Source organism: Aethalodelphis obliquidens, unplaced genomic scaffold (genome assembly GCF_003676395.1).
Source record: "Aethalodelphis obliquidens isolate GAN/ISIS:26980383/991018 unplaced genomic scaffold, ASM367639v1 scaffold16, whole genome shotgun sequence".
Taxonomy (NCBI): Eukaryota; Metazoa; Chordata; class Mammalia; order Artiodactyla; family Delphinidae; genus Aethalodelphis; species Aethalodelphis obliquidens.
The window spans coordinates 31,847,948-31,871,909 of NW_020837960.1; the positions used below are offsets into that span (position 1 = coordinate 31,847,948).

The 23,962-nt window shown below is 42.7% G+C and overlaps 1 protein-coding gene across 2 annotated transcripts in view; it reads left to right on the forward strand.

Moving 5' to 3' along the window:
• Positions 1–251: 251 nt before the first annotated feature.
• Positions 252–23,962, forward strand: part of SACS (sacsin molecular chaperone) — a 76,733-nt gene continuing 53,022 nt past the window's right edge. The window contains exons 1-2 of one of the 2 annotated variants that reach the window (XM_027116693.1): positions 252–369; positions 15,328–15,850. In XM_027116693.1, the coding sequence (XP_026972494.1) occupies positions 15,831–15,850 (20 nt within the window). In that variant the 5' untranslated portion in view covers positions 252–369; positions 15,328–15,830. The remainder of the gene's footprint in view (positions 370–15,327; positions 15,851–23,962) is intronic. The other variant, XM_027116697.1, reaches the window with a different exon arrangement.

Below are 23,962 nucleotides of genomic sequence, written 5' to 3' on the forward strand. Positions count from 1 at the left end.
CGACTTGTCTAAGGTCACACAGCCTTAGGTATACCAGTGTCCAAGAGAGATGATCTCCTGGTAGGCATGCCTTCCTCCTAGGTGCAACTTTGTAATGTGAACAGAAGAGATAATGCACTTACTGTCCTCTGTACCACCAGTTGAAGCGTCCAAGCCGCATTTTGCAGCATTATTGAAACCGAAGGTTGGTGATGGTCCTGTCTCTTTAAAAAGAAAAAAAAAGGCGCGCGGGGTGTGGGCGGGTAGCTGCTGACTGCGGCACGGCGTCCGGTGGCCTGGACCAGTGCGGCTGCGGTGGCAGTCACGCTGGAACCTGCTGATGGGACACAAGGACCACAAAGGCCGGGGACGCGATGCTGGCAGCCACCGGTGAGTATGTGAGGGGCCGGCCGGATGTCACGGGAGCGGGCCGGGGCCCACGAGAATGCGGGCTCCGCGGGGGATGGGTCACCAGGTCCTCTGAGAGCGGGGCTGGGACCGGGGCGCCCGGGCCCTGCGGTCGCCTTGGGAAACGCCCTTGTGAGAGGACAGAGACGCTTCTTTAAAGCTCTGTGCTGCTGTAAGTTTGGGGTTCTTTTGGCGATTCCCACTTTGGGCCGCAGCCTGCGGTTTACCGGGGAGGCTCCGACTGCAGCCTTGCTAGAGAGATCCCCGCGGCCGAGATGCTCGGAGCTCCCGGCTTTGTCATTTTAATTCCCACCCCGTCCTGTGGGTTTGCTCACAAAGGGTCTGCTGCTGTAATGCAGAGTGTGGAGCGCAGAGTGCTATTGAATAATAAAGCGGGATTCCCCAAGTGCCTTCTAGGCTAATTTATAGTAATTGTTCTCCTTTAAACAGCATGCTCGTAAATGATGCCACTTATTGCAGTTATCTTAAGTAGTAATATCTGAAAATCCTGCTTTTAGTTGAAAACATTTTACTTAGTTATTAAATTTTATCTTAATAAGTGATCATTAAATTCTTAGAGTATCCCAGTTTTAACAGTAGCAACGAAAATCTCTCACTCTTTTTCTTAAAACAAGGTTGATACCTCGGTGAAGAGTGTCGGGTTTGCTTCTAACATGTCGATAGCTTGGGCTTTAATTTTTATGTAGGTTTTGTTCTCACTGTGTGAAGAAAGCCTGTTCATTTGAGTAAAAGGCAGAATGCAGGTCAAGCCCATACGCCCCCGCAGCTGAGGAGAGCTGCCCTGAAGTTATACTGAGGGGAGCTCTTACCTTTCCTCCACTGCAGATAAACGACTGACACTTAATCCCATTTTATTTGTCACTTGAAAAGCAAATCTCTCACATTGTTTTCGGAAGTTATTCCTTGATAACCAGACACATATTAGGTTAATGCATGGTTGTCATAACCCAGTGGTTTTACTTATGACTAACCAACCGTCTTTCCCTAATCTTGCTGCAGTCTTCTTCACATCATGGACAAATGATACCCAGTTCCTTTTCCTCCTTCCTCCGTGGCTGTCCCTTCATCCTTTCTTTACCTTCCTGGCTTTTCAGCTGGCCAATTGCCTCCTTTTCTGTGGAGGTCAAGGCTCCTTCGGTCTCCCTTTCAAACAAACCATATTCCCATATTTTCCTTGTTCCTGGCCTGGTTTGTAAGATCTTTTCCATGCTGGATATGGTGTTTTCTATTCTTCACATGATAGGAAGGAAAACCTGACTGACAGCCTTATTTTAAGACTTTCGGCTTACATCAGCAGCGTCTGGTGTATTGCTGCTTTACCCTGGATTTGCTCTCAGAAGCCTTGGGTTCAGATCTCAGCTCTGCAGCCCCTGAAAACCCACTCAGCTTCTGCGAGCCTCAGTTCCTTCCTGTGTCAGAGATAATGGCAGTTGTTCACACAATTTTCCAGGGTTGAAATGAGCCAGTGCATCTGAAGGCACCCAGCACGGTACTTGGCACAAATGTAGCTGCTTCGCGGGTGTTCTGTCATTTTCTCATTCAGGCTACCCGTCCGTGAGGAAGCAGGCGAAAGAGGTTTCTCAAACATTCTTGTAAATCTAGTGATCTGAATTGTCTTTGGGCACAATGAAATGTGGATTATTTTTCCTCTTGTAAGGGCCCCCGTCTTCTTTCCTTCTATTGATTCTGCTGACATCCCAGAGCCAGGTGGATGGAAGAAATAGAAAGCATTTCGATAGGAGAAAGAAAAGGCATTTTGCTTATGTCATTAGGTGAATGATTCCTTAATGCATAGGTACGTAGGAGCCAAAAAAAGTGCTGTCAAAATTTTAAATTATCTTTTTCTAAGACTAGACATTAATAAACCACCTTGATGAAAATGGCAATAGTGTCCTTGTTGACTAAATAATCATCCTAAGATGAAGCTCAGGTTTTCACAATTCTTTCCAACAGAACAATGCAAGCTGCTGACAACATAACTGACTTTCAATTATAATACAATTACAATTAGCATACTTTCAAGATTTTCTTTCCCAAATGGAGAGCCTAGGTAAAATAACAAAAGATTTATTCATTAAGCAAAGAAGAACATCCTTCGTTTTTTTGACAAGCAAAAATAAGTAAAGCATAAATTGCTGTTCACACTGGATAAGGCCATGTTTAACAGTAAGAATGTACATATAGTGTTATACAGGGACTGGGTTCTCGGTAATTCTATGTTCGCTGTTTTACTATTTATGCTTATTATTATGTTTTGTCATTAATTCTTTAATAAATTTTTATTTTAAAAAATCAAAAAAAATGGAGGTTTCTCATACCATTTCCCTAAAGGTATGAATGTTGAAATGATCTTTTGACCAAGTGCTTCTTCATCAGCTCTAAGTACAAAAAAATATATTCAGTACTTGCTAAGGATGTCTTATAAACGTGATGCTGGTATTTCCATGTTGCCGCAGGCATGTTCTACTGGAAGAGGAAAGGCCAATTTCCTTTTTCTGGCTCCCATCAAATCCTGTATGGTGGCAGAATTGAGGATGATATTGACTGTCCGGCCATGAGTCCAAGTGGGCGGTGCAAAAGGCGCTGATTTGAAATTGGAGCAATTCCCGTGGCGGTTCTGATCTTGGACAACCCGGGTGGCAACTGGCTTTTCATACTGCCAATGCCGTTACTATTTTAGTTTCTATTTTGCGTGCCTTTCTCCTGACCACCTTTGCTTTCCTTAAACTCTGCGCTTAGCACATAGTGTCAGATGTAAGTTGAGGACGGCGCCATTGTGCCAGGACACATAAGGAAGGTGGAAGAAACACTGGCCTGGGAATCGGAGGCGTGGCTCTGCCTCGGCTGTGGCTTCTCTTTGTGCTAATGGGAGAGTCTGTTAACCTCAGCTCTGAGATAAGAGGTATGGTGTAGACAGTCTTTACATTTCCTGCAAGGCCTGGTATACTCCAGTTTATCACAATTATTGATCAAATAGCACGCTTTCACGTATGTTGTCTCTCTTCATTTTCACAACAGCCTTGTGAAACAGGCAACCCATTTTGCAGATTATAGAATGTAAAATTGAAAGAGAGTGGAGCCCCGACCATTTCTTATTTGTTGAAAGAGGGGGTTGACTGGGCGGTATCTAGATTCGCTTTTCTTGCTGGATATCAGTGAGCGCTCAGATTGCCAACCCTGAGCGGTGACCCCTGCACCCTGTGTGCCCTCTCAGGGCACTAAGAGGTCATTGGCGGTGTGAAGCCCAGGATGCCATGGGGCTTCTCGGTTTTGTAAGGGGAAATCTATGGTCCACTTACAGCAACATGCCATCCAGACAAGCATTCGTCTTCAATATTCCTCTCTGGATGAGACCACGAGTCTATCCTCTAGTCAAGAAAATACGGGCTCTGCAGTTCACATATCCTTTTCACATGTTCTGAAACGACAACATTTTAAAATAAGTCAAAGCCGCCTGAATATTTTTATGGGTGGTCATTTAAACTTCATAGATCTCCTTATTTCATTAAAGTACTAAGTGCTAGAGAGGAGTTTGTATTTGAAGTTTTGGGGCATCTGGAATTTGTGCACTATTTCACCATATTAATAGAGGTTTAGTCTTTTTTTTTTAAATAAAGAAAACATTTAGGAGATGGGGGGATGTATGTATGTGTTAGTTTCTGCTGTACAGCAAAGTGAGTCATAAACATATATCCCCTCTTTTTCAGTTTTCCTCCCCATTTAGGTCACCACAGAGCACTGAGTAGAGTTCCCTGTGCTATGCAGTAGGTCCTCATTAGTTATCTATTTTACACATAGTCGTGTATATAAGTCAACCCCAATCTCCCAATTCATCCCACCCCCTCCTTGTTTTTAATGCAATGATACATTTAACCATTAAAAAAAGTCCTAACAGGGTTACCAGATAAATTACAGAAACTATTGCATAAGATAAACATAACCTAAAAAAATTATTTGTTATTTGTTTGAAATTCAAACTTAACTGGGCATATTTTTATTTGCTAAGTCTGTCAACCTTATATAAACAGAATCTTAACTGATAAATTAAATAGTTACTTTGAGCGTAAAGATATTAATTTGTTAGGTTTTTAAACTCAAAATATAAGTTATATCTAATCTTTATCAATTTTCCATAACATGCCAAACATTTCCCTGGGTTTATTTATTGATACTTTTGTTTATTAAATGTTTAAGTTCAATGATTATCCTAAGAAAATTCTGATCCTGAGGAACGTATTATGTACCTTCATTTTCCCAAGAGGCCCGGCTAGTGACTGAAAAGAAATACCCGAGACTTTAAATACATTTATTAGGAGTCAGGTAAACGCGGTTTTGGAAACGGGCTCTACATCAGACTAGCTCTGATGCTTCATCTCTTGGAGCCTCAGTTTCCCCTTAACTGGGCCTGAGAATAGCTCAGTGACCCTCTCCCCTCCCCACCTCTGGGATCAGATGGCTGGTGAACAAAGTCCCTGGCAGGCTCCCAGAGAAGCATTGGTTTTCAAGTGAATATTATTTTTCCCTTCAAAAAGCTAGATAATAATAATATTAGTCAGATAATATCAAAAGAGATGTATTTCAATCATATAATCTATTTTTAATATATTATTTTTAAAAGCTTTATTGAGTTATCATTCACATACTATACAGTTCACCCATATGGCATATTACTTTTATGTAAAATTTATCTTTGAAGATAATTGAGCTTTTAAAGGTAAACCTAAGACTTCAAGGAGTTTATTCCAGTGGTAGCCCTTCCAAACCCCTGCCTCCAACAATTAGCTCTGCCTGTCGACGGACCAAAAGTTGAGGCTAGATCAACTCAATTCAAGATATACTATGACAGTATATGTGTCTTTTATTACCTGGAAATGGGCCAAAGTGACTAAACTATTCATTCTTTATTGAATACCTTCTGTATCCATGGCCCTGCATCTGACCGAGTAGGGGGGCAAAGATGAGTTAGACGTTCTTGAGGAACTTTTTGCAAAGTGGACGAGGAAGATTTGTACAACATAGAAGGGATTTGGGACAGTAGGGGAATAATTTATACATTTTTCTTATTAAATTTGAGACAGTATTTTTTCTGCTGTACATTCTACTGGAAATCTTCAATTACACACACACACACACACACACACGCACACGCACACGCACACGCACACGCACACGCACACACACACACACTGATAAGTATCCCTTACCTTTTTTTTTTTGCACTCCGCAGGCCTCTCACCGCTGCGGAGCACAGGCTCCGGACGCGCAGGCTCAGCGGCCATGGCTCACGGGCCCAGCCGCTCCGCGGCAACCCGTGTCCCCTGCATCGGCAGGCGGACTCTCAACCACTGCGCCACCAGGGAAGCCCTCCCTTACCTTTAACTTCACTTCTCGGCTCTGTAAAGTGCATTTTTGTAAATCTTCCATTTCAGGGATGTTTACTTGAGGTCAAATAAGGCTATAGTGACCACGACCTTTTTCTACGGTAGATTGTGCCCATACAGTTCTGTTAATTAATGACAGCCGCCATTCTTGCTTTGCCTTACATTTTGGTCTATTGATTTATAGGGGGAATTAATCTGACTTCTCTGTTTTGCAAAGATGCCGTTTTCAAGTCTGTGCTGACTCATGTTTTGTGCTGGCAGCAAGCAGAGCACGACCATTATTCTGAGGGTAACCCCACTGGAGGCTTTCTGTGGGCCCGCAGGCTGTCTATATTGGTTCCTTGTTTCTGTAACGTCAGGGACTTTCAAGGGCGAATTTTCAGCACGTCACAGAGGTTTTAGCTGCCTGTGAATATGTCTGATCAAACATGATGAAGAGTAATATTGATTTTTAATTCCCAGCTTTAGAGGAATGTGTATCCTGTTGGCAGGAGATCGCTGAAGGCAACTCTGGCTCTAGTCTTTGCTATAAATAGGTGAAAAGACTGCTTCTAGGGAAACTGAAGCTTTCTTGACAGGTAGAGCTCAGGGGTCCATGTGAACTGTGAAGGGGGCGGGGCACCCTGGACGTCCCTGCTTCCTTAAGACAGGGCCCTTGGGCACAGCGGCCGTGAGTTAAGCCCTGGGTATCCGGCCAGTTTCCATTTCAAGTAGAGCAACTCAAAGAAATATTCACCCCAGTGAGTAAGTGGAGCAAGCGTGTTTCTTTCCTGCTCCTTAAATGAGATCATATATGGTGTCAAATCCGACTGCTCTGAGGGAAGCCCAGGTTGCCACAATAGGGTGTTTTTGCTGGGAAGGTGAAGAAATCACTGGAGGGACACACTGTGCTTGTATTAGCCGTGGGCGGTGGCTTCAGGAGTCAAAGCCGAACGCGGGGATTTCACAGCTGGTCAGGGTGGACGGCCAGGCCTGTTCCCTCATAGCCATCATAGGGCACTGACTGTTTAGCCCCTGAGGCGTGAGAGAACAGGGATCAGTGGGCGAGAAGAGCATGAGCATTTCCTGTCCCTTTGTGGGTTAGAGGACAGTCCATGAGCAAAAAGACTGGCATCCCGTATGTGCAGGACCGGCCTGCCATTCATTAAGTACTTTTAGACACCGTTCAGGCTGGTGTTCATGATGACTCTGTGTGTAGATGGGGCAAGCTGTCCCGTGTCACAGTGAGGAAGGCTGGGCACGGAGAGGTTATGTGACTCCCGGGTCGTGACCTCGATTGAATTACTCTTCCCCAAAGTGATATCACGGGAGTAGCTTCTTTCCCCCTTGGGGACCCTATGGGCAGAGAAGGAAATAATATTTGAGTGTCTGTATTGTGTTAGGTACTCAATAGTGGGATTAAGGTAAGAGATGGAGTAAAGACCTTAGTTTAAGTCCCAGCATGAGATGGTGCTTGACTTTTCTGGACACCAGTTTCCTGATCTGTCAAATGGAATTAATAATTTCTTACCAAATCACGAGGCTGTTATGAGACTGAAATAAGGTAGTATCTATGAAATCACTTTAACAAATTAAAGATACCATACCTCTACAAGATAACCTTACCATACTGCATTACAGTTTTACTACCAATAGCAATGCAACTGGGTACAAAGTTTAGGATATCCTAATTTTCTTGGCTGTGTTAATGAAATATGTAAACACACAATTATCATGAAAGCAGTAAAAAAAAAAAAAGACCCAGTTTTATCATATCTTGATTAATTTGATTGTCTTGTTGAGGAATTGTCAATTTATCAGTATGGATAGTTTGAATGTTGACATTTCTTATTTTTTTAAATTGCATCAGACTGCTGTTCAATCATATTAGATGCCATAAAAAGGCTACTAGCTTTTATCTTCCATGCATTATTGTAAAGGATTTATAAAAGTAAATGTGTGGTACACTGAAGCACTCAAAAATAGATGCACTATCAGATGAAGATTTATACACAAGAGAAGCATTGAACACATAAGTATAAAAATCTATATAGTGGTATTCCTATAATCAGTAAGGAACAAAACATTTCTGTAGTTTAATACAATAAAAAATGAAATAGAACTAAATATATGCTTAATTATAGGCAGAGATGTGTTCATATATCTGCATAGGTAGAATGGCCACAGCACACCAAGAAATGGATGTTTGTTGAACTGAATGAACGTGTGTGTGAAAGCATGTACTGAGAATCAAGAAAGACATTTTAATATTTCTTTGTCTACATATTTTGATCTTAAATTAGTACAAAGTAATCATGAGAATAAGTAAAAGAATATATAATAAAGGCTTGTTCATTATAAATATAATAAACAATATATAATAAATAAAACAATATACATAACAATATATAATCATGAGAATAAGTAAAACAATATATAATAAAGATTATTATATATATAATAAACAATACATAATTATTTGTGAATGTTGATGCGCTCCACACATTTCACTATTATTACATGAAAGCAGCCTGGTTTGTTGTTGAAATCCCTTACCTGGGGGCCAAGAGGTCTGCTGGGGCTCTGTCACTTCCTAGTGCCCTGGGAGGCTCTGTGATGGTGCGCATAACCTCGCTCCTTCACACTCCGCCAGCAGGGCTAACATCTCTGTAAACTAACACCGACAGGTCCCGAGGACTTCTGTCATCTTGTCCCCATCTCTGTGCCTGTAGGGTGTGGGCACATCCTCTAGCCTCTTATAGCTTTGGACTCCTGACCTGTAAAATGAGGAAGCTATCTGGTCTACCTCTTTTATAACGTTGTCTTGAGGATCACATGAAACAATGCATGTAATTGTAAGGACTACACATAGGTAAGGTACTGCTGGGGAAGGAGACATTTTCCTCTTCCCTTCTAAGTTCTGCTGGCTGGTCTAAGGATGAAATTAACACGAGACAGATTAAGATGAGAAAATCAGACAAAATTTTATTAACGTGTATACATGGACAGACCCAGGAACTGGGTAACTCGCCGAAGTGGCCGAAGCCCTCATCTTAAATACCATCCTCAGCTAGAGACATGAGAGGAGGTTGGGAATAGGGCTTTGGGACTTGAAAGTGGAGGAAGGCAATTGACATGAAGATGGAAAAGCAAGAGGTTGGTGAACAACCGTTTACTGGGCCAGGCAGAGACAATGGGACACAGAGAAGAATGGTAACAGACAGACTTAGTCCATAATACAGCTATGTATGGTGATTCTCCCTTCCTGGAACACGTGCTCTGTGTTCTTTTAGGCAGTTCGTGGGAAGGTCAGAGGTTCTCCCTGAGGCTTTGGGGCCTTAAACATAATCAGCCTAAGTTGTATTTTTTTTGTGTGGTATGCGGGCCTCTCACTGCTGTGGCCTCTCCCGTTGCGGAGCACAGGCTCCGGACGCGCAGGCTCAGCGGCCATGGCTCACGGGCCCAGCCGCTCCGCGGCATGTGGGACCCTCCCAGACCGGGGCACGAACCCACGTCCCCTGCATCAGCAGGCGGACTCTCAACCACTGCGCCACCAGGGAAGCCCCATCCTAAGTTTTTAAAAAATTTATTTTATTGAAGTATAGTCGATTTACAATGTTGTGTTAATTTCTCCTTCACAGCAAAGTGATTCAGTTATACATATACATATATATTCTTTTTCATTATGGTTTATCACAGGATATTGAATACAGTTCCCTGTGCTCTACGGTAGGACCTTGTTCATCCATCCTATAGACACTAGTTTGCACCTGCTAATCCCAGCCTCCAGATCCATCCCTCTGGCACCACCCCTCCCCCTTGCCAACCACAAGTCTGTTCTCTATGTCTGTGAGTCTGTTACATAAATAAGTTCATTTGTGTCATATTTTAGATTCCACATGTAAGTGATATCATGTGGTATTTGTCTTTCTCTTTCTGACTTACTTCACTTAGTATGATAAATGGCAAATTTTGCTCCCCTACAGTACTATTATTTAAATACCACGTGCAGAATTTCATACTAATGAAGAAGGATTTATTGGCACCAAGTGGATCTTGGGAACCCCAAGGAATACTTTGAATGTTTGGGGAATAAGTTCTCAGGGAGGTTTCACAAGGGGCTGGACTCATGCCCTGATAACAGAGAGGTATTTAGGGAAGGAGTGGGTGCTGCTCAAGTAGGCACCAAAAAATGAAGCCATGCTGGGAGGGGCGACCCTGTCTGCAAATCCCTTTTCTCTCCTTGCCTCCCCTCCCTTCCTTTCCTCTTCTTTTAAAATCTTATTACGTAGACTCTGTTATTCCATCTGTGCCTCATTTTTAATGAACAGCTATTATGATAATAAATGAAAGATATTAAAAATACTACTTCAGATAGAGCTGTCATTATATACTCTTCATCATGTTATAAACACTTTCAACATTATCCCACGTAGAAGACACAATATAGTACAAATTTAAATTTTATCATTTTAAAACGGAAATGCTATGCATAGGAAAGAGTATGTATAGATTGGAGTCTTCGGCTCACTTTTCTTTGAGGTTGTATCTTTTTTTTGATTGTCTGTGTTACAAATATGTTCTCCTGATTTATGTAGCTTGCTTTAGGTGAACAGAAGTTCTAAATTTTAATGTGGTTTGAATGTAGCCATCTTTTCTTCTACGGTTAGGGCTTTCTATTTGTTGTTTAAGGAGTTCTTCTGTACCCTGAGGTCATAAAGATATTGGGTTATATTTCTTTCCAGAAACTTTAAGGTTTGATTTTCTCACTTATGCCCTTAATCATCTGGAATTGATACTTGTATGCAGTGTGAGGTACAGATACATTTATGTTTCCAGGTGGATAAGCGCTTGTCCGGGTAACATTTTTTGAAGGGTCCAGCTTTGCGCACTGAACTGACAAAACACCTCTGTCATGTATCAAGTTTCCATTAATGCATGGATCTGTTTCTAAGCTCTCTGCTGTTTGATTGTTCCTGTGTGAATGCCATACCAACTTAGTTATTCTTGTTTTATATTACAGTTTGCTATTTAGTAAAGCACGTCTTTCCCCTCCTGCTTCTGAAGGAGTGTCTTTATTCTTATCCCCTTGTTCTTCCATAAAACTTTTAGAATTTCAAGTTTCATTTTAAAAGGTTGGGATTTTTTTTTTTAAACATCTTTATTGGAGTGTAATTGCTTTACATTGTTGTGTTAGTTGCTGCTGTACAACAAAGTGAATCAGCTATACGTATACATAGATCCCCATTTCCGCTCCCTCTTGAGCCTCCCTCCCACCCTCCCTGTCCCACCCCTCTAGGTGGTCACAAAGCACCGAGCTGATCTCCCTGTGCTATGCGGCTGCTTCCCACTAGCTATCTGTTTTACATCTGGTGGTGTATATATGTCCATGCCACTCTCTCACTTCGTCCCAGCTTCCCCTCCCCCTCCCCGTGTCCTCAAGTCCATTCTCTACGTCTGCGTGGATGGACCTAGAGTCTGTCATACAGAGCGCAGTAAGTCAGAAAGAGAAAAACAAATACCATATGCTAACACATATATATGGAATCTTAAAAAAAAATGGTTGTTGTGATTTTGATTGGAATTCCTTTGAATTAAAAGATCCATCTGAGGAGAGTGGACATTTCAGTGATATTGAGCCTTCCTGCCCATCATATACATCTCTCCATTTTTAAAAGGGTGTCTTTTGTTCAAGTTTATAGCTTTTCTATCTCAAATTTTTATACAAGTTCTTTTGTTATAATTATTCCAAGGTAACTTATTTTTTCGTGCTATTATAAATGGTTGTCTTAAAAACTTCCTTTTTTAAAAAAACTTTTGGGCTTCCCTGGTGGCGCAGTGGTTGAGGGTCCGCCTGCCGATGCAGGGGACACGGGTTCGTGCCCCGGTCCGGAAAGATCCCACATGCCACGGAGCGGCTGGGCCCGTGAGCCATGGCCGCTGAGGCTGCGCGTCCGGAGCCTGTGCTCCGCAACGGGAGAGGCCACAACATTGAGAGGCCCATGTACCACAAAAAAAAAAAAAACAAAAAAAAAACAAAAACTTTTGCTGGTGTGTAGAAGTACAATTGAACTTTATCAGGAATCTTGATAAACTCTATCATTAATTCTGTTAATTTGTCTGAAATTCTTTTCGACTGTCCCATCTGTGAATGGTGATTGTTTTGTCCCCTCTTCCTCCCCCCTCCTCCTGCCCCTCTCATTTTTTTTTTTTTTTTTTTTGTCTTGTCCTGGCAGTGCCTGCAGTGAAATGTTTACTAGAAGTGGAGACAGCCCAGTGTGAGGTTTGCCCATTAAGGAAGTTCCCATCTACTTCCTATTTACTAAAAGTTTTTTGTTTTCTTTCCTTTTTTTGAGAGGGGGGTTCATGAATGGCTATTGAGTTTTATCCTCTGATAAGTCCAATAAATTGGTCATAAAGTATTATCTTTATCATACTACACATGCTCCATTCAACGCCCTAATACGTATTTGGAATTTTTGCACCTATGTTCGTGAGTAAGATTGGCCAGTAATTTTCCTTTTTCAGGCTGTCCCAGTCTAGTTTAGATAACTGGATTTGGGAATATTCTCAGTCTCATGACATTATTGGGGCATATTGTCTGTTTTTATGTTCTCTGGTAGAATCTGTAGCTTTTAGAGTTGCTTGTTTATTGAATATTTGGTACATCTTACCCGTAAAGCCATCTAACCTAATGTTTTCCCCAAGGGGAGATTTTAAATATCAGTGATTGAAACTATTTCATAGGCTTGACTTATTTCTTGAATTAGTTTGGTACTTTATATTTTTCTAAGAATTTGTCCATTTTCAAAATTTGAAAATGCATTACCTTAAAGTGTTTTTTTTGGGGAATTCCCTGGTGGGCCTGTGGTTAGGACTTGGCTCTTTCACTGCCAGGGCCGGGGTTCAGTCCCTCGTCAGGGAAGTAAGATCCCACAAGCCATACAGCACGGCCAAAAAAAAAGTTTTTTTTAGAAAAAATAATGTTCTCTTATCTTTTTCATTTCTGATGCATTCCAACTTTTTTTTTCTTCTTTGCTTTTATCTTGATCAGTCTTGCCACAAGTTGGCCAATATTATTAGTCTTTTTAAAGAACTAACTTTTCCATTGTATCTCTGTTTTCTATTTCATTAATTCTACTCTTATCTACTCTCAACCTTATTTTCTTTGAGCTTATCCCCATTACCTTTTTTCCGAAATTCTTGAAATGGATACTTAATTTTTAGCCTTTCTTCTTTCTGAATAAAATCATTGAAGGCAATGAATGCCCCATAAATTTACTAATCCCCATTTATAATGAGGAAAGAGCAAGTCAAAGATGCAGTGTTTTTCATGGACACTTGTGTTTTCAACCAGAATTTAATAAGATTCCTTTTGTTTATTTTTAGAGTTGCCTTCTATTTGTGGAACATGGTACTGGGTTTCCTTTTATAATACATTTATTTAAGTAGAGAGTCATTTAAAGAAAAAAAAATTAAGTAAATAATCAAACAGGTGGTACACAATAGGCCAAAGATCTTCAAAGTGGTACGTTGCATCTCAAATATGAGAAATATTATGAAATGACTATAATTTGGGACTATTGTTTGGGAAACTGATGTTCCAGTCAACACACTGCCTTCTCTCATCCACATGTGTGGTCATTGGCATATAGTTATTCAACCGCAGATGGTGAGTTCTGCGCAATTAGAGGATAAGACAGGTCCTGGGGAGATGCACACACACAAACGATCCAGTGTCTAAAAAAGGAAGATGTTCATAATAGAAGTGATATAAAAATTGAAGATTGGATTACTAGCGAGAGGTCATGAGCTGTTAGGACACGGTGATCCTTGGGACCCAGCACGGGTTCATGAAAGGCACATCTGTATAATGCCTTTCTCCCTTTGACAAGATTATTAGACCAAAGTGAATTATAGCTGATTCACTTTGCTGTACAGTAGAAACTAACACAGCATTGTAAAGCAACTATACTCCAATAAAAATTAATAAAAAAAGCATATTTGGATTAATTCCTATTCTCACAATTGTTGATGAGTTAAAAGTACATATACTTGTCTAGATTCATAGAATTTTAGAGGCGTTGATAACTTAGAACACATGCTAATTCTCTCATTCTACAGATAAAGAAATCAATCCTGTTCTTCCACTTTATTATACATAATGTCTCTGAATCTGAGCATTTCAAATTGAAGAGTCCAATTTTTTTTTTTTGCGGTACACGGGCCTCTCACTGTTGTGGCCTCTCCCGTTGCGGAGCACAGGCTCTAGACGCGCAGGCTCAGTGGCCATGGCTCACGGGCCCAGCTGTTCTGCGGCATGTGGGATCTTCCCGGACCAGGGCACGAACCCGCGTCCCCTGCATCGGCAGGCGGAGTCTCAACCACTGTGCCACCAGGGAAGCCCCAGAGTCCAATTTTTAAAATCCATTATCATACCAAAGGTTTCCATTCTCTTGCTACTACAATTCCTTAGTTTAATTTTAATTCTTAAATTTTAATTTAAAATCTAGAATTATTCTAATTTTTGACAGGAGGCAGTCAAATGTTTTGATATATGATTTCCTATAAAAGAATAATAAGACTTCGGATTGGTTTGTTTCCGTTAGTCTCACTCATGGTGCCTAGGAATATTTTTATTTTAGCAAGTCACTAGGGAAGTGTTTGGGGAAGGATTTGCAGTGAGTTTTGAGTTTCTTCCCCGGGTTTTAATGAATCCAAGAATCTGTAGTGTTCTAAATATAGCTTAGATTATTATCTCTACATTATTTTTGTCCAAAGGGAAACATTGCTGGGTAGCAAAAACAGAATAAGAAGTCAGGAACTGGTTTTCCCATTTTCAGTCCCTCACTTTCTAGTCGAGGGCGCTGAAGTACAGCGACCCACCTTCCAGACTCGTGCTTCTGTCTCTATCAAAGAACTGCGATAATGTCTAAGAGGGCGCCTCGAAAATTATAAAGAATTTGTAACCATGATACTTGTAGGAGTGGGTAGAAAATTCAGTTTCATTCATCCCTCAGGCTTACCATTGTTTCAGCTTGTCATCTTTTTCTTCTAGTTTATTTCTTAAAATGTTAGACTGTTGCAGGCAACAATGGTTATTAAGCGTATTACCAGTAAAATTTCTTCTTTTTAAAACGTAGATGTTTCATTTTCAAACATGAGCTATAATGTGTAAAGTCATAGGCTTGGATCTAGGGGTATCGTTCCTAAAAAAAGGCACATTGTGGGAAGCACATATTCCACTTGGAAGAAGCCAGGGACCTAGAGGGATGCGTAGAAATGTGCAGGTAGTGAGAACATCAAGCTAAATTAAGTGGGCATGTCTTTATTTATAGAGACGGCCTTGTGTGGTTACGATGTGTGTCTGCCGGTGGTGAGGGGAAGGCTAAGTGCCATGCTACTTGGCAGGGCTGTGGTGCAACCAGCAGTTTATAATTAGAAAGTCCCTGGAGCTCAGAACCATGGCAGTCTTCCACGAGGAACTGCATTGTCAGTGCCTTTACTCTGAGTCCTTTCGCCTACCCCTTCCTTTACCCTTCCTTGACTTTTCTTTCAGGAGCCCAAAAGTGATGCCAAGATGCAGGTATCACAGGAGCAAGAAGAAAGGTGCTCGCCAAGGAGTACTGCACGCCTGCTGAGATAAGGGTGAGGAACACGGAGCCCGAGAACATCTACATATCTTCCCCAACTCCTTCAAAAAGAAATACGGAAGATTCTCAGATGAAAATAGCTTCTCTTTGCTTTGGGGAAAAGCCAAAACCCATTAGCTAATCAATACCGTTTTACCTTAAGAACATCTGTGGGTTGTTGGATCAGAAGGCGTAACGCAAGGAGGCAACACTTTGAGACTGGAGAGTCATACTTTAAGGAACACAAACACAAAACACAGCAACGCTTTCGGACATCAGATGATGAGTGGATGCTGAGGGGAAAACAGCCTTTTCACTGGCCAGGCAGAGCTGAACTGGAGTACACGCTTACAGGAAACAAAGGAAAGACTTGGAAGAAAGAAAAATATTTTCATGGTTTTCCCAGACAGATATTCCAGGCCAAGTGATAATGGAGACCAAGGATAATAGGTAAATGAGTTAATGTTTTAAGTTACAACACTTTGCACTGTGATTTTAAGGCTTATTGGGTTTTCCCATATGAAACATATGTTGGCAAAAACAAAGGAAAGCTCTTTAGAGGTAAAAGTGACTCAACCATAGATACACTGGTTCTAATGGGAATTGTGCAGATAACACCCCAAGCTGTGGTTGACAATCACTCCTTACATTTCTCTATACGGTTTTGGATTTTGTTTCCTGGTGTGGCTCTTACGATGGACAGTTGACTAGATGTATCCTATTTTCTCTTTCGTAAAATGTATACATTGGTGCCTTTCACTGGCCGTATGATTATTTAGAAACTATTAAATAACAACTGTGAAGTACTTGGAGTTGTATCAAATAAGCTGAGAGGAGAGAGAGAGAGAGCTCTCTGCTTTTCCTTTATGAACTATGACGATAAAAGGTAACATTTGCTCCTTTCCTCAAATTTAGTTGCTCTTTTATGAGAACATATTTTATAAGCTTCAGGGTTTATGCAAAAATACAGTATCGGTGTATGTTTATAATTACCCCTTAAATTTCTCTGTGCTCTTCTTTTTTCTTAAGCATATAACAAAATACTCTTTCATTGATTTTTGACGGCTGTATTCAAATAGTGTGTTCGGTAATTCAAACTTCAGGGCCACAGAGACCAGGTAGGGCTTCACATCTTGTAACCCAATGATGTCAATGAATACAAAGATTTTTAAAATTTGCCTTTCCAAATTTGAAATATTGAAAAAACCCAACATTTGGTTTTTTTCTTTACCTTTTGAAAATTTTTATTCATTAGACAGAGGAAATAAGTGTCACTTTTTCAAAAGAACTTAAATCGGGATTCATTTTGTGACTGACTGTCATTCAAATGTGTGGTTCACACAGCTATAGAGACTACTTAATGGGTCTGACTTTTATTGACAAATTGCAATATTTGATTATTTCTAATATTATAAGAAGTCACCTGAGATTAATTTTCTCACTATTTCTGATGCTAAATCGTTTAAGCTTGAAAGAAGAACCCTCATGTAGCATCATATGTTTTATATCACAGTATTTCTTTGGAGTTTTTTCTTTTTTTACCTTCTAAACTGCTTCCATGTAGTGCCTTTCTCCATGTAGTTTTGAAAGTAGATTTTTTTTCAAGTTAAAGGTGACCTCATTTTCATTCAACTTATCAGTTGGCTGATTTGTTAGAAATAATTTCATTTATAAATTTATTTTAAATAGCAGTGATAACATAGACTCATTGATGCTGGCACTAAGTATACATTTTCAACAATCAGGGTTGATTTGAAGCGTCTAACATACAGTGAAAAAAATCAACAGATTGGATGATCTTTGCAGTCACTAGGTGATAAAGTCTATTCACAGCTAGAACAAAGTGTCAACTAACTTTGAGAATATCTTTGCAGAGATTTACATCCTATAGGCTTTGGGTACTTTAGAATTTCCGCAGAACTTATAATTTACTTAAAGTGAAAATGTCAGTGACTGGTTACAGCAACATTTATGAATACATAGAGCAGAGTATATGGGTTGACAATCAAAGCATCAACCTATAAAGACACTTTTATTAAGACACTTAAAACCTGTCTTATTAAGACCATAACTATGTAAAACTTGATTGTCTGGTCTTTTTGTCCCTGGGGCAAGATACTAAGTTTTAAAGCTAAAAAGGATTCAGGGTGGGCTTGATCTCTGGAGCACTGTATCCCGAGTTCTCAGGGGCACGTGTGGGCCGTGGGCCTTGCTCTGAGACACCGCATTAACACACACAGCTTTCCCAGGGAACTGGCTTTAGGCAAGTTTTTGGGGAAAAGAAGTTAGATTATCTATGTGATAAGCAATATAAAATGTTACGCTAAGATAAAAGCAGATATATTATTGACTATACCATCTGAACATTAAACTAAAAATTGAGTTAGTCTCCCTTGTTGAAGGCTGTTTTGGGATTGGTTCCCTTCCATTGCCTTCAGGGGGACTCTGGAGTGTCAGTATGTGACAGGGCAAAGAGCAGATTCCAGGATATGGAGGGGTGGACGAGATGTGGGGAAACTGCCCCCTAGGATGCTAAGGAAAGAGTTCTAGGTACAGGGTGCTAAAGAGCTTGGTCCATTTGGGGTTGATTCAGGCTGGTGACAATGTCTAAGAGATCCTGTCTTAGTGTGTCATTTGACGGGTGAGAAAACTGAAGTTATGTGACTTGTTCAAACTCATAAGGTTGGTTAAAGAAAAAATTATGCTGATACTTGTTAAAATGGTAAGGAAGATTTTATTTAGGACTTGACACCGATTGCAGTTGTGGAGGAGATCTGGCTTAACTCATAGTACAGCAAAGACATCTAGGTAGTTATAGCCAGTGAGCCGAGAGAGGGGGCCAATGGATGGCAAACTATTAAGAGGAGGCATCCAGGGTGGGGAACCAGCTAAACTGGTTTGACAGGATACTTGCTGAAGGCAGGCCAGGGTGATAAGGTATCCAGGCTCGGGAGGAGGACTTTGGTTAGCTGCGGGGGTTAATCAGATCTCAAGGGTGAGGAGACTCTTGCTAAACTACAGCAGGATTCTTGCTAAAACTGGGCTATGCAGTTCAAAGACAGAGCCTGAGGACAAGGCCTAGCTGAAAAGAGGGCTCAGAGGAGCCTTCTGAAGTTTGGCCCAGTGGAGAGCCCTTGTCAGGTTCAAGCCCGGCCACAACTGGACCAGTGCTATCTTCCTGCAGGGTCCATCCAAGGTGTCGAGTGTCCATCCAACCAGGGGATGGCAGTGCAGCCCTTTCAATTAGGATCCTCCAGACAAACTGTTACCCATCCAAACTTGGGTCCGCTCGCCCACACGTCGTAAAGCCAGCGTACTGACCCCGCAGTTGTGGTGAAGGAAACGTGCAGCCTTTATTGCAGGCCCCAAGCAAGGAGAACAGGCAGCTCAACGCTCAAAAGACCCAAACTCCCCGATGGCTTTCAGGGAAGGCCTTTTAAAGACAGGGGGAGGGAGAGGGCTTGTGGAGGGCGTGATCAGCTCGTGGACCTGCTTCTGATTGGTTGGTGGTGAAGTGATTGGGAGTCAACATCATCAACCTTCTGGTTCCAACTGGTCTGGGGTCTCCATGCTTGTGGGCAGCATGCAGTTAACTGGTGGGGATTTCAGTATCTGCAAAACAGCTCAAAGGACATGGCTCAGAATATCATCTGTAGCCCTGGAGGAGGAGCTAAAGGTCCTTGACTTGGTTTAATGGCTAAACTATTATTATTTTGTCTTGCTTGACCGTTTTCCTTTCCTTCTGCGTTTTCTCACTTCTCTGATTAAATTTACTCTTTGGAACTCAGGGAAGGCCCAGGAGGCTATAGTTTTTCTACAGACAAGAGGCAGGCAGGGGACTTGGTGGGGGTGGTCTGTTCCGGGAAGACCCCATAGAGTTCTGCTCGCTACAAAAGCTCTGTCCTTAAAGTCATTCATTCAACTAACACGTGTTGGGCATTTATTATGCCTGGTCTTTAGAATATGTAAGGGAATGAAATGGATGTAGATACCGACTTTTGTGACTTTTCCTTTCTAACAGAGGAAGACAGTACACAGTAAACATAATACATAACTAAATTATATGGTACCTCATGCAATGGAACAAAAGGAACAGTGGGCAGGAAAAGGAGGTGGGAGTGCGATGGGGTGTCGTAGGAACGTGTGTCACAGTTTTAAATAGGATGCTCAGGAAAGACCTCTTGGAGATGAAATTTGAGCAAACACTTGAAGGAGGTGAGTGAATTAGTCATAAGCTATTTAGGGGAAGAATGTTCCAGACAGGGGAGCACGTGCAGATCCCGTAGGTGGGCACTGCTTGGCACGTTCCAAGAACAGGGAGGAGACTGGTGTGCTGGTGGGGAGGGACTGAGGGCCAGGGAGTCGAAGTCATGGTTGAAGAGGAAGCTGTGAAGGGGATGGAAACCCACTGCAGGGGGTTGACACGGTCTGACTTACTTTGTAAAAGTGTCCCTCTAGCTGCTGTGTGAAGGGCAGGGGTAGAGGCGGGGAAACCCATTATGGTTTGCTGTCACAACCCAGGTGAGAGATGACGGCAGTTCTGGCCAGGAGGGCTGTGTGTAGGAGGCCCTTACCTGACGGCACTATGCTGGTTCATGTGTCAGTCTGTCCAGGGAGGCTGGGAGAAAGTCCTGACCACCTGGCAGTGTTGGAATGTCGTTTAAGATGAATGTCGACAACCTGATGAGGATCTTTCCAACAACCATCGGTTCCCTAACTCTCCAGTACCTCCTGGGTGTCCAGCAATTCAAGTTGATTCCAACACTAACGACCCAGAGTTAGCACAGACCCCACGGTTACAGGTTCAGTCCTGCGGGATTGCCTTCACTCGAGGTGCCAGCAGGGACGGGATCCCCGGGCTACCCCCACTACAAATTCAGGGATTCCCAGGACCCCCGCCCTCAGGTTCAGTAATTCACTAGATTGACTCAGAACCCAGAAAGCTCTTTACTTATGACTACAGTTTATTATAAAGAATACAACTCAGGAACAGCTCATGGCAGAGATGCATAGGTCAAGATTTGGGGGCAGCAGGTGTGCAGAGCTCCCGGGCCCTCTCCAGGTGCACGTCCCCTCCCAGCACCTCCATGTGCTTACCAGCCTGGAAACTCCTGCAGCTTGGTGGTCGTTCCAGAGTTCCCAGCTAAGTGTCATCATGTTGGCGCGATTGATTAAATCATTGGCTGTTGGTGGTTGAAGTCGATCTCTAGTCTATCTCCCCTCCCTGGAGATCAGAACGGGTCAGAAAGTTCCTACCCTCTAATCATGTGGTTGGTTCCTGGGGTGACCATCTCCCCTCCCCACCCCCATCTGAGGCTATTTGGGGGCCCTGCCATCAGCATACAGAAAACACTCGTATCACTCAGGAAATGCCGAGAGTTTTAGGAGCTCTGTGCCAGGACCCAGAGGCAAAGACCAAATATTTATTTCCTACTATCCCATAATCGAAGTAACAAAGATTCAGATGAGAGAGCAGAGGCCAGTCTTCAGGAGAGCAGGCAGATAAGCTGAGTCCAATTGTATGAAAACTAAGCCCAGACAGGGAAGAGCAGGTGCGCAGTAGAGGGCGAAGCAACCCTGCCAGCCCTGACTTCTGATGGAGTCATGGATTTGGTGGCAGTAACCCCGGAATAGAGCCAGGGAGGTAGAGTCCAAAGAAGGAACAGTGGATTAGCAATTATTCCGCACCTCCTAGGTTCCAATAGCTTGCGAGTATAAATAAGGTCAATTAATATTTACACCCATGTCTCCATGGCTTCAGATCTTCACCTGTTGGAAGACCTTAACCTCCATGCTCTTCTTGTTGGCTTAAATTCCTCCCCAGCTACATCTGGGTGTCCTCCAAGCGGTGACATCTCCTATGGGCCCAGGCACGAATTTGCTCACATTCTTTCCACTTGAGCCTCTTGGTCAAGGGCACTTGTCATGACCCCTGCAGCTGGTGCCTCAGTAAGACTTTATCTCGATGGAACCCTTGGGACCAAAGTGACTGCCACCTGTGGATGGTAGGTCGGGAAGAGGAATGGCTTCTCCTCAAGCCCGTGCTGATTTTGTTTCCTAGGAAAGAGGCAGTGCTGCATGGACTTATTCCCATTCAGTATTTCAGGGCACTGGTCCTTCACCTTCTGTCCTCATAGGCTCCAAACCGGCCTTTCGTGTGTGGCCAGAGAGGGGAGGATGTTTCCCATCCTGTCCCTTCTGTGTCTTCTCTTTCCTCTCTTCCTTAGACACCTACCTCTGCATCCAAACACAACAAGACCAACTCAACAAGCACCCTCCCAGCTCCTTTAGGAGAAAACAAATTGTGTAATGGGAAGAGTATAAACTTTTGAGCCAGATATAACTTGGTTTGAATCCCGTTTACTAGTCATGGAGCCTTGAGTAAGTCACTTCTTTTCATAATATGGGGAAGATAATGCCTATAATAATGTTAGATCAGAGACCGTGAATGTAAGACACTTGTGTAGTACCTGATGTGGAAAAGGGCACCATTGCTCTCATCCCTCCATCCTCCAGAAACCAGCCCTGATGGCTCACCCACAGTCCAGAGCATCTGTCATCACGCAGGCGCCCCAGGAACGGTGCTGCCACCACCACCCCAGCCTAATGAGCAGTTGCAAACCCGTCTTTCTTGTCCTTCTTGGTTGGTGGTGGGGATTTCTGGCCAGGGGCCCAGAGCAGGGTGGAGAGTGGGCCCATGGGGCAAAGGGAAAGTATTGGTGTATGTGAAGGGGTGCTTGGGCTTTCACCCTCCTTACCTGGAATTGACAGAAATCCTGTGCTTGCCCTTGGTACCCCTCTACCTTGTGATAAAAATTTTACCATGAGAAATTTCAGGCATCCACAGAAGTAGGGGGATCTATTACAATGAACATCCATATAGCCAATGGGCAGATTCAGTGATGATTGAAATCCACCACATCTGTTCACGACCCTCTTTTTCTTTGCGTCGGTGTGTTAAAGCGGAACCCTTAGACGTCTTGTTTTTCCCTGGTCTTCGTGGCAGGGCCCTGGGTGTACAGCTGTGTCGGGGGGCACTTCTTAACCTGCAGGGTGGTCCTCCGAGGAGCCCCAAGGGCTGCTCCGCTCCAGGCAGTTTCCTCTGGGGGAAGGAGGGACTCGTGTGCGGAGCCGCGGCAAGTTCGGTGCAGTCACCGGAAGGCACAGATGGGAGAAGGGGAACAGTCACAGCCATAGAAACACATGTGTTATTTACCATTCACGGCAGTTGGAATCATTGCCCTTTACACACTGCTTAGGAAGGTCCCCTTCGCTGAAAAATCAGCTATAGCTTCTTCTTCAGAATAGTAGAAAGTTAACTTATTACCCAGCATGAAACAGGATTTTAAATTACCTCATTTACTGAATCTCCTGGGGAGGGGTGCTGGGGGAAGGAATCTCATAGAGAAGTGATAGCATAGAGTCAAATTGACTCGAGGGCTTCCCTGGTGGCGCAGTGGTTGAGAGTCTGCCTGCCGGGGGACGCGGGTTCGTGCCCCGGTCCGGGAAGGTGCCACATGCCGCGGAGCGGCTGGGCCCGTGAGCCATGGCCGCTGAGCCTGCGCGTCCGGAGCCTGTGCTCCGCGACGGGAGAGGCCACAACAGTGAGAGGCCCACGTACCGCAAAAAAAAAAAAAAAAAAAAAAAAAAAAATTGACTCGAGATGATTTTTTTAAATTAAGCAGTAGGCAAAACCATTTATATGTGAAACTTTAATATAAATGGTTCTCATTTCTAGTCTGTTATGATTGAAAGCAGTAGCCATCGAAAAACAGTACAGAAACAAAACGCTAATTCTTTTCCGAGGCAAACTCAATCTGAAAGCTGCAGCACCTCCTAGACCAAGTAAGTAGGTTCTGTGGAAAAAGCCCTCAAAGAGTGAATAGGAAAATACAAAATCCCTAGAACAATCGTAGAAAATATAAAAGACAGAAAAGCTGTATAAGTGATTGCATATGATTGTGACATCTCGCCTCTGAAGGCACAGCTAAACCATTTGACATTTTGACGTAACGTTAAAGTGCTACCTGCTCCCCACTGCCCACAAAAGGGAAAAAAACAGAAAGGAGTTGACTGTTCTGACGTTGCAAGGAAGTGGTGGTGGAGTGCAGAGTCCCGAATGAATGGATTTCAGGCAGTATTTAATTTGTTCCTTTCACCTGCATGGAGAAAGGTGAAGGCAAATGTGTTTTTTAAAAGACAGTGATGTGCTACAGACCCGTCACACACGTTTACCATACCTTTATTTTTAACTAGGGAGGGCTTAGCTTAAAACTTCAGTCGAGCCCCAGGAGAAGAGGAGAGAAGGTTTGCAAGGAGGACGCGTGTCTTGCAGATACCGTGTTAAGTACGGAGGAGGCAACTGATGGCTTCTCTGTCCACTGCTCACAGCCACTGAAAAAAGGCAAACACTGGGACGGCCATCTCTACGTCTGCACTTTACTAATAGTACCTCATCATATTCTTTGGATCCATAGGTCATGTTACAATAAGAGATAATTAAGAACCCTTGTTCCCTATTCTGGAACAGGAAATTTTGACCATACATTTTTAGAGTAAATA